General features: G+C 35.3%; 2 protein-coding genes across 2 annotated transcripts in view; one reads left to right on the plus strand and one right to left on the minus strand.

Annotated features, from left to right (window-relative positions):
- The window catches only part of LOC308707681 (formin-like), a gene marked incomplete at its 5' end in the record, with an annotated part of 62,834 nt that extends 59,143 nt beyond the window's left edge, over window positions 1-3,691 (plus strand). The window contains 3 exons of the mRNA XM_081394298.1: window positions 403-552; window positions 1,361-1,442; window positions 2,878-3,691. Of these exons, the coding sequence (XP_081250424.1) occupies window positions 403-552; window positions 1,361-1,442; window positions 2,878-2,922 (277 nt within the window). The 3' untranslated portion in view covers window positions 2,923-3,691. The remainder of the gene's footprint in view (window positions 1-402; window positions 553-1,360; window positions 1,443-2,877) is intronic.
- Window positions 3,692-3,958: 267 nt separating this feature from the next.
- Window positions 3,959-8,495, minus strand: grem1b (gremlin 1b). Its single transcript, XM_081393966.1, has 2 exons — window positions 8,246-8,495; window positions 3,959-7,154 (listed from the first exon to the last, which is right to left on the minus strand). Exons 1-2 carry the CDS (start codon window positions 8,352-8,354, stop codon window positions 6,478-6,480), a joined length of 786 nt encoding a protein of 261 aa, XP_081250092.1. The 5' UTR covers window positions 8,355-8,495; the 3' UTR covers window positions 3,959-6,477.
- Window positions 8,496-11,811: the final 3,316 nt, after the last annotated feature.

The raw sequence follows: 11,811 nt of genomic DNA on the forward strand, positions 1-11,811 counted from the left end.
CATACATAGATACATACATAGATTGATAGATTGATAGATAGATAGATAGATAGATAGATAGATTGATAGATACATACATAGATAGATAGATAGATTGATAGATAAATAGATATAGATAGATAGATACATAGATACATACATAGATAGATAGATAGATAGATAGATTGATTGATTGATTGATTGATAGATAGATAGATAGATGCAGTATCACAGTAATTCAATTCAATACATATTGTTTTAAAGCAGCTTCACAGAAAATGCTTGTTTGAGTGTAAAGCGTCTCTTCATTCCCTTGTGAGAACAGAGATATCACCTCTCTCTCTCTCTCTCTCTCTCTCTCTCTCTCTCTCTCTCTCTCTCTCTCTCTCTCTCTCTCTGACTTTCTGTGTGTGTTTCCTCCAGTTTCCAGGACATGGTGACGTTCTTCGGGCTCAAGCCCAAGTCTGGCGAGAAGGACGTTTCCCCAAACTACGTCTTCATGCTCTGGTACGAGTTCTGCAACGACTTCAAGAGCACCTGGACCCGCGAGAACAAGCGCATCTCCAAAGAGCGGTGAGGAACCATGAGTGTGTTCATCACACACACACACACACACACACAGGAACGCCGAGGGATGGTCCTGCTAACCGGGTCATAAAGCGAGACTTTGACAGTGTGTCGGACCTCGAGCTCTTCTCTTTAATGCCCCTCGTGTCTTTATAACGCTCAAACCCTGCTTATTTTTATTTATTAATATTATTTATATATTAATGTTTCTATATTCGTTTGGCAAGAGTACATGAACTAGCTCTGTTTCCATTCACCTATTTTTACAGCCAAACCAACATTCACTCACACTCCTTCAACATCTCTCACATTATCATCAGTTTATTCAAGTCAAGTCGAGAATAGTTTATTCGCTATAGTTTAGAAAACGGTAGTAAAATATGAGCAGAACTCAGCTGATATTTGACTGGTTTTGTCCGTCCTTCTGTTAGACTGTCTCACACATGAATTATGTTGAATATCTGTCAGCTGTTAAATTTAACTACACAATTAGATAATACCAGTTTAGCTCAACCAATCACCAAGCAATGCTTCATTGTGTTCAGTCTGTGTGTAAAAAGAGCATTAGCAATTAAAGAAAACACACTTCAGCAAAACATGATCAGCTCAAAGTGTCCCAATCATTTTTCGAGATATTGCATAAAAAACAATGGATAGGAATGGCAAGATGACCATTAATTCTAAAAATGCACATTAAAAACGCTTAATTGAGGCGGTACATTTATCCAATAAGACGTTTGAGTGAGTAAATGATGACAGAATGTTGTTTTTCTTTGCTGAATTAATCCTTTAATTTTGTACTCTTTCATTTTAGACTGAAAGAAGCTCAGAAAACAGTCCAAAAAATCACAGCGGAGAAGAAAGTGGAGACGAAGAAGATCAACGAAAACAGCCTGGTGAGGAAACACACACAAACACACACACTCTTCCTCATGTACGGCTGTTTACACGAGTTTAATACAGTCATAACACACGTGTTCATTCTCATGTCCAACACCAGAAGAAAGATCTTCAGATTCTGGAGGAAAATGTGCTTTAATAGTCACACACACACAAACACACGAAGAAGCGAACACAAATCCTCTTATTCGTCACAGTTGGCCGAGTCAAAGTCCGGACTCAAATCCCATTAAATAAATGTGGGATTTAGTGGATTCAGAGTGGATTCAGAGATAGATCACACAAAAGTTTCATCAAAAGCAAGTCTTCGGGAGCAACTAGAAACTATTTGGAGGTCAATAACAGCAGAGACTGGAAAATACTGTACAGGAAAACAATGCCAGCAAGAATGCCAGAGGACGCCATACAAAATATTACGTTTTTTTGGTTATTATGTGTGAATAAAGACTTTATTTGTGTCAGTTTGTTATTTGCCTAATAAAATGACAATTCAATTCTTAGTTTTAGTTTTAAAATATTTTTGATTTCTCTTTATAATGACAGGTTTTATTATATATTATATAATTTTAGATCATTTAATTTACTTTATTCTATCTTATTTTTAGATTTCATTTTTTCATTTCATAACATTCATACATTATGCTAATTAGATATTATTGTGATAATTTAATTATTATTGTTCTCAGCATATATATGTATTTTGATATTTTTTAATATGTATTAAAAAAATAATTAATAAAAACATTAAGTTAAGATATGTATATATGTGTGTGTGTGTATATATATATATCTTAACTTAATGTTTTCATTAATTTAAAAAAATTAATTGAAAAAAAATTGTTTTATCTTATTTTAATACTTTATTCTAATTATATATTTATTTATTCTAATTATATTATTGTTCTCAGTTGATATATACAAATTTATTTTTATTTGATCTTATTTTTTTCAGTTTTTAACCACTGTAATTATTTTTTTTTTCATACATTCTTCTAATTAGATTATTATATATTCATTATTTTATCTTAACTTAATTTTTTTCAGTTTAATTTTACATAATTTTATTTTCATACAGAATTCTTATTATATAATTAATTCTAATATATATATATATATATATATATATATATATATATATATATATATATATATATATATATATATATATATATACTTTTTTTATCTTAATTTTTTTGTTTTTAACCATTGTAATATATTTGTCTAGTAATTAAATGATATTTCTGCTTTCAGATCCCTGAATTCACCAGATATTATTGATGTTAGAGTTATTGAATTATGCCTAGATCAGGTTTAATTTCCACGAATGCATGAACCGATAAAACAAACGTTCACCTTGACTGCAATGCAAGTCGTTTTGGACAAAAGTGCATCAATGCAAATGTAAATAATTGCTGAAAATGTGTTTGACAGAAAGAGCGACTGCGGAAGAAAGAAGCCGGCGTGCCGTCCATCTGAAGCACGGCTGACCTCAGATCAGTGACCGCAGGAGCCGCTCAGAAAACAGCCTCGGCTCTGCATGAAAGGCCTTCAGTGAGAAGACAAACTCTTATTAAACACATTTAATGGGTCGTGAAGCAACATCAGTCTCTCATCAGCAGTGCCTCATATTCATCACACACGGCCTCAGATACACAACTGAGTGAGTAGTTTCTGTTTTATACTAAAACATGTGAAGGGCCGACGTCTCCGTGTTTGAGCCGGAGTAGAACATCCCCGCCTTGCTGTTCCACACCAGAATATACTTGATGACGTGTGACGCTCTTTCACACTCTATGCAATATCCTGCGTTTGGAAAAGTGAACGTGCAAATCATGTCCATGCACATTTGCAGTCCAGCTTTTTTTTATTGGAGAACATGAAATGAATCATATTTCAGTGAAATATTACAGTGTCTGTATATTTTATGATGTTTTTGTGTGTAAATGAGTGGATGACCAACTCAAAGCCCTATTTATTCACAGGAGGAAGGTTTTAAGGAATATGATATTCTGAGGATTTGAGGATGTTTCCCTGTGAGTTCATATATGTTGAATTCTTTAATTTATCCAATTATTTTATGACAAGCCTAAATGTGTTTCCACCGTCAAACACGTTAAAAACTCCTGGAACATTATTATTACTGTCAGATTTCTGATTTTATTGACTTTTTTTGTGATACTTTTTCATTTATTAGGTGCAATAAACTTTATCCTAAAGGAAAAATCTAAAGATTGTCAAAAATCTCAAAAAATCAAGAAAATGTGTCTTCTGATTTTTTTTTTTTTTTTTGCATATTATTTTCATCATATTATCAAAAAATATTTACATTTAAAATCACATTTGATGCTTTTCATAATCACATTTACATTTTCTGTCAGTGTTTCAATAATGCAATGTTCGTTTCTAAATCTGAGTTACACGTTTAGACAGACATAATTTGGTTTCAGTCGATTTTAAAGCATTTAATCGCCGGCCTTCATGTGTTTGTCAGAGAGAGAAAGAGGTCAGGGGTGAACATGTTTGACCTTTTATTAATATGATCTTCATACAAGCATTATACACAACATCTGTACAACTTAAAAACAAAATGTGTGATAACGTTGGGTTTCACAACTAAACTGCATATAATCTTTCAATGTTTTTATCTGATATTATAAATAGAGGAATAGCATGAAGAAACTCAGCATTCACAGCAATCCAGCAGAAACATGAACAACAGTGTCTCGTTCTGTCACATTAAATAAAGTCGTTCCACATAGTGGAAACTATCAGTCCGTAACGCTCTACATGTGGAGATGAAGACATTCACCGTGAGGATCTTCATCTGGCACCATTACATCATGCAATTCAGTTCATAAACCTCTGAGATGTTTCACGTGAATGCATGAACGTCTGAGAAGCAAACGTCAATCTGATCCACTGAAAGCATGAAATGCAATGCAGGATCATTTCAGTGACTGATCAAACGAGAGTCCTTTCCATTTATAAAAGCAGAAATCCTCCATGCATCTCTGCGTGTTTAATAATCATAAAAATGTTGTTTAAAACAGAAGATTAAGATGAAGTGACACTTTTCATGCCAATGTAAAAGTTTAGAAAGAATCTTAAAACCTGTTGATTGCTGGAAAATGAGTTTTGAAAGCAAATGTGTGACCCTGGATCTCAAACCCAGTCTCGAGTCGCACGGGTTTATTAGTGGCAATATCCAACAATACATTGAATGGGTCAAAATGATAGATTTTTCTTATATGCCAAAAATCATGAGGATATTCAGTAAAGATCATGTTCCATGAAGATATTTAGTAAATTTCCTACCGTAAATATATAAAACATGTATTTCTGTGAGTGAATGCAGCACAATCGAGAACATAAATGAACAACTTTAAAGGAGATTTTCTCAATGTTTCGATTGTTTTGCATCCTCAGATTCCAGATTTACAATAGTTGTGTCTCAGACAAATATTGTCCTATCCTAACAAACCACACATCAGTGGACAGATTATTTATTCAGCGTTATATGATGTATGAATCTCAGTTTCAAAGAGTTGACCCATGTGACTGGTTCTGTGGTCCAGGGTCACACATCATCAGTGTTCGAGTGAGAATGACGTTCACATGCGTGTGTTAAATGTTAAACGCGTGTAATGGTGACAGATGATCACGTGTGTGTCCAGTGCTTATGGAAGCACATTTATGCCACATATACCAAAATAATCATGCTTTTGTTGAAGTTGAAATTATGACATGCTAAGTCAAAATTATGACTTGGGAAAAAAAGTTAGAATTATGACATAAAAAGTCAAACTGATAAAAAAAAAATTGTGTAAAAGTGAAATTATGAAATGGACAGTTATAGCTCTGGCATCAAAAGTCAAAATTGACAAAAAGTTCAATTATGACAGAGTTTGACTTGGCTTTATCTCATAACTGACTCAAGCAGGTCATTATTTTTAACTAACTTCAAACTTTTTATTTTATAATTACAACTTAGAATGTCAACTTTTTAATCTCATTATGACATTATCTGATAATTGACTCTATGACAATTTAGATTTTTAGTATGAAATTTTCAACTTTTTATCTCATAATTATTTATACCTGTCATAATTTCAACCTTATTCTCTTAATTTACTTGTTAGTATGTGACAATTTTAACTGCCATAATTTTGATTTTCCATCTCAAAATCATGACAGTCAATTTAAATTTTTTAAACATTATAATCATGACTTTGTCACAATTTTGACTTTCTGTGTCATAATTTTGACTGTCATAATTTCAATTTTCTATCTCAAAATTAGGACAGTGTCAATTTCAACTTTCTAAACATTTTTTTTACAATTTTATAATTATTACTTTTATGACAGTTTTGACTTACCTCATTATAATTTAGTATGAAACTGTTTTTATTCCATAATTATGACTTAGAATGTCAATTTTTAGTACGTCACAAATTTCGCCTATGTATTTATGTGATAATGATGACTGTGTGTGTCATAACCATGTCTTTCCTCATGTGATAATAACCAGGATTCCCCACAGCTTGTGTTCTGTCCCTCACTTTCTCACAATTTCGACTTTCTGTGTCATAATTTAGACTTTTTAATCTCAAAAACTCATATGGCAGTTTTGACTTACCTCATTATGATTTAGTATGACAATTTCGACTTTTTATCTCATAATTGACATTATTATGTCACAAATTTTGACTGTCATTATTTTGACTTTCTGTCTCAATATTATAACAGTGTCAGTTTCAACTTTCTAAATATTATAATCATGACTTGGTCACAATTTCGATTGTCTATGTCATAATTTTGTCTTTTTAATCTCATAATGATGGTGTCTTTTCTCATGTGATAACCAGTATTCCCCAGAGCATGTCCCCTGTGCTTCTTCCTCCGGTTCTGCTGTGTTCTTACTGTCGGCCCGGTCCGGATCCGGTTCTGCTGTGTTCCTTCTCCTGCAGTGACCCGAGACTCAAGACCCGGACCCGGACCCGAGACTCAAGACCCGGACCCGGACCCGGACCCTCAGTCGAGCTCGATGGAGATGCACCGGCACTGCTTGACCCGCTGCACGCGCTTCTTCCGGGTCGGCGGCTGCTGGTCGGGGCAGTTCAGAGTGAAGCTCATGGTGGTGAAGCGTTTGGGTTTGCAGAACGAGCAGGACCGGAACGCTCCCTCCTCTCGGCGCACGTGTCTGGGGATGTAGAAGGAGTTGCACTGGCCGTAGCAGAACCGGTTGATGATGGTCCGGCTCACGCACCCCTCCTCGTGGATGGTCTGTTTGAGTGGCTGGGTTTTACACCAGTCCCGCTTCAGGTACCGGCGCTCGGTCACGTGCAGCGCCTCCTGACTGGACTCCAGAACCTCCTCTGAGCCTCGGCTCCTGCCTCTCTGAGGATCCTGATGAGGGTTCTGGTTCTGGTCCGACTCGTTCGGGTTGCTCTTGTCCGGGTGAGGGATCGCTCCTCGGTTCCGCTTGGACTCGGTCGAACTGGACTCCAGAACCTCCTCTGAGCCTCGGCTCCTGCCTCTCTGAGGATCCTGATGAGGGTTCTGGTTCTGGTTCTGGTCCGACTCGTTCGGTTTGCTCTTGTCCGGGTGAGGGATCGCGCCTCGGTTCCGCTTGGACTCGGTCGGACTCGAGAGCAGAACCCAGGAGAACAGGATCACACACAGGATCCGAGCGCTGGAGGCCATCGGCACTGACGAGAGAACACCAGAACTCGATCAGAACACATGATCAGAGACTTTCATCACTCGACATCAGCTGGAATTCATCACTGGCATAATTTCAACTCTTTCATCATCTTTGATTTACAAAATTGTGAGATTAAAAGTCAAAATTGTCATGAGACTCATAATTATGAGACAAAAAATTCGAAATTATGACAGTTAAAATTGTGACAATCATGATTATATTTAAAAAGTTGAAATTGACTCATAATTCTGAGATAGAATGTCACAATTTTGACTCATAATTTCGATTTTCTATCTCAAAATTTCAACTTTTTAAATATAATCATGACTGTCACAATTTCAATTGTGAATTTTTAATCTAATAATTACGAGTCTTTAATGACAATTTTGATTTTAATCATAATTATGACTCATAATTTAATCTTTTTCATCTCATAATTGGCTTACACAAAGTTATGACAGTCAATTTCAACTTTTTAAATATAATCATGACTTTGTCACAATTTGAGACTTTAATCTCAATTATAACTCTTATGACAATTTTGACTTATCTCATGATTTAGTACGTTTTTAACTGTTAATCTCATAATTATGACTTGTAATTTTAACTTTAATCTCATTACAACTGACAATTTTGACTTATCTCATAATTATGACTCATTCAGAGACGACGTTTAATTAAAAAGTGCTTATAAATTAGCATTGAAAATTTTCACAAGATCTGCAAATTGAATCAATGCAATGTCTTTAAAAAAATCATATTTTATTTTACATAACAGATATTCTTAATTTTAATATTTAGGTACTGAATGACAGCAGAATTGTGCAAAGACACTAATTTATCCATATTATTTAATTACGCAAGCGATGAAAAGTCATTAGATCGTAAGAGAGGACATTTGTGCGGATATAAACTGTTATCTGGAAATAAAAATGACTGTGTGCATCAGTGTTTCAGACGGCAGATCGAGGAACTGAAGCTGCGCTCGCGGGGTCGAGTCACTCTGGATAAACGCATGAATGTAAAGATACTGTACCACACACACACACACACACACACACTGCGGGATCGGTAGAGGTGTAAGAGATCTCTCACCTGTCGGCGTTGAAGAGCTTCTGCCAGAGGAGATGACTGTGAAGAGAAGAGCTGTGATCTGTTCCACACACACACACACACACACTGACTGCCTACATGTGCATTGCATCTCTAAACACTCCAGCCAGACACAACGCAGGAGGATCAGAGCTATCCGCCCACTCCACACACACACACACACACACACACACACACACACACACACACACACACACACACACACTCTCTCTCTCTCTCACTCTGTCTCTCTGTGTGTCTCTCTCTCTGTCACACACACTCACACTCTCTCTCTCTCTCACACACACACTCTCTCTCTGTCTCTCTCTCTCTCACACACTCACATACTCTCTCTTTCTCTCTATCTCTCTCTCACACACACACTCTCTCTCTCTATCTCTCTCACACACACTCTCTCACACACACAAACACAGCCGCACTCACACACACACACTCTCTCTCTCTCTCTCTCTCTCTCTCTCTCTCTCTCTCTCACACACACACACACACACACACACACACAGGAGGGCTCGATCTGTCTGGATATCAGACTCCTGCTGTAGACGTTCAGGCCCTTCATGACGGCTCAGTTATTTATGGATGGAATAAAAAAGAACCTTAATGGAGTTTCATGTTGTGAGCAAATAAATTATTATGGGTTTGTGCGGTTTCATTCCTAAATATAATGTGTGTGTATGTATATATATATATATATATATATATATATATATATATATATATATATATATATATATATATATATATGTATATGTGTGTGTATATATATGTATGTATGTATGTGTATATGTATGTGTGTAAAATGATATATATATTTATATCATCATATATCATTCATTATATATATATCATTAATTGTACACACACACACACACACATATGTGTGTAATGATTGAAATGTGTGTGTGTGTGTGTACATGTATGTGTGTGTGTGTGTGTGTGTATATATATAGGGTGAGTTCAGGTTGATTGAGACACTTTTTGCCATTGAGATGACTGGAAAAAAAGTGTCCCAATCAACCTGAATTAACCCTGTCTGTGTGTGTGTTAAGGTGTATGAATGTAAGGGCCAACGCAAAGGATGTCCAAGATGATTAAAAGTGCAAAACTCTTAAAAAATCTTTTTTAATCCATGTTGGTTTCATGCATATACCGGTATGAAAATATCTATACTATTTTCTACAACTATGATTTAATGACTTTGAAAATAGAGCACCTTCAATACTACATGTGAGTGTACATCACACCATTTATTTTTTTATCTTATTTTATTTATTTAAAAACTTGTATTTAAAAGTAAAAATCTTTGAATCAATAAATGTTATTTGACAATTTAAACAGCAAGAACCTCTTCAGTCAGTCACGTGATACGCGAGAACCTATGGACGTCAAATTGGAGTCCAAAAGGCGCCAAATTTGAACTGAACACGAGCGCGAAGATTTGACGGCAACGGCTACTTCGGTTTCACACAAAACTATTATTTGATTAAATTAAATATATCACATGAGTAATGTGAACTTTTTTATGATACATTTATTGTACTTTTTTTTGTCAACGTGTCTATCCACTGTCATTTGATGGAAACGAGCAGCTGGCACATATTTTTCCCCTCAGAAGAATGACATGAGCGGTGAGTAAACGACGACAGAATATGAATTTGATTTTTTTTATAAATAAACATCCTTAAATAAAGAAATAATCTGCTTTTAATTTATTTCACTATAGTCCACTTTCTAACAACACATCTGCTCTAGTTTGATCGATTCGCACCCATTAATTCAGTTGGTAATTGTTTAGAGTCGGAGTGTTACGTCAGTTTATCCTCGGCATGTGTTTCTCATTCATCCTCTTTCTTGGCTACGAAACAACTGACCACAAATATGAATGTGCTGTCGTTTTTCATGCATTGTTTCTAACACGTATACATGTCATGAGCCATGTAAAAACATCTAATAAGCTCAAATGTAGGAAAGTCTTTTGTCTTCTGTTTTTCTCAAGGCCAAATTCCTTCCAAATCCCCTCTAATGGAGATGAAAGCATCAGAATCCCAAACCCTTCAGTTGTGTTTGGATCTATATGGATTTGTCTCCAGGGAAAAATGATCCCAGAGATCCACAGATTCCCTCAGGGAGGAAACCGCATGAATCTTGCTATCATATCAGGGTTGATCCTGTCTAGTTGTGTCGATCAGTAAATCTTGGTGGCACAGCGGAGAAGGATCTAATACGGATGAGATAGTTGGAGGATTACATTATTCCTGAGTGCTTGTCCTAAAAAACAAGGAACGTTTTCTTCTGAAGGATCTTTATCAACCTCCAAGACTAAAGGTGTTTACAGCTGAAACACAAAACTCACACACATCTACTTAGTCTTAGACTGATATATTTTGAGAAATAAAACTGTGATTTGCTTAAAAATCTGATCCTTATGATATCACGAAACACAATTTTGGCAGTTTATAGCATTATCTCTTTTAATGTGATAAAAACACTAAATAGTAATTGTATCTATGTATTGGTATGTAATTTACGGTGGTGTAAGGAGCTGGAAAAAGCTTTAAAATGGACCTTGAAAGTGCTTGAATTTGACCTTGGAAAAGGTGTACGAACCCTGCATGATTTTTATGGATATATTGACCTTAGTTGTTTGTTCTGATGGGACAAAATGCACAAACTTTGGTCTCGTTAAATCAGGGTTCGTACAGATTCTGTAAAATGAAATTCCAAGACTTTCAAGGACTACTTTTTTGGATTTCAAGGACTACAATCAGCAATATCTTTATTTATTTATTTTTTACTCTAATTACAAAAATATATGGTAGCTATCTTCCACTTCATAGAGATCAATCCATTGACCAGCGCTGCCAGAAATGGGATAATATCCTTATACAAACTGATTTTTTTCATGAATATATGATTGACCTGAAGAATGAAAGTTGTATTATATACTTATCATAAACTTAACATCTTGCTCATAGCTCTAGATCTCAGACAGGCTGCAGTGTCAATTTTGTGTAAACGTTTGTTTTTTGCGAAAAATGTTCAATAATTCAAGCACTTTAAGTACCTCTTCAGAAACATGACTGTTTAAGGGTTTATGGATAATAATAATAATAATAATAATATGGATGTGTTAAGGGTTTTACAGGATTTGCATAAAAAAAAAAAAAAAGTCAAATTCAAACACCTTGTACAAACCCTGTTAAATGTTTTGGTAGCAACAGTGCCAAAGTATAGCAAATGCGATGCTTCGAGACTCGCGGTTTAAACTTGAGATTTTAACCCTTTTCATTCATTCCAAAATATTAAACTGGTTTACTCTAAGTGAAATCATCAAACTCTTGTAGTATAATAAACATATTAAAGTCAGGTTTGCAATGCATTTGCCCCCAGTTATCTTTTTTCTGTGCGTTATTAGTAAAATGCAGATGTTTGGCAGGAAAATCATTCAAATAATGTGCTGTAAGACCAATGAACTTTAATACTAACTAACCATGGCCCTGTTGAACAAAGTGCGCCACCAGGTGGTGAAGAAAGGAACTTCAAAAACA

Source organism: Scardinius erythrophthalmus (assembly GCF_964197995.2).
Source record: "Scardinius erythrophthalmus genome assembly, chromosome: 19".
Classification (NCBI taxonomy): Eukaryota; Metazoa; Chordata; class Actinopteri; order Cypriniformes; family Leuciscidae; genus Scardinius; species Scardinius erythrophthalmus.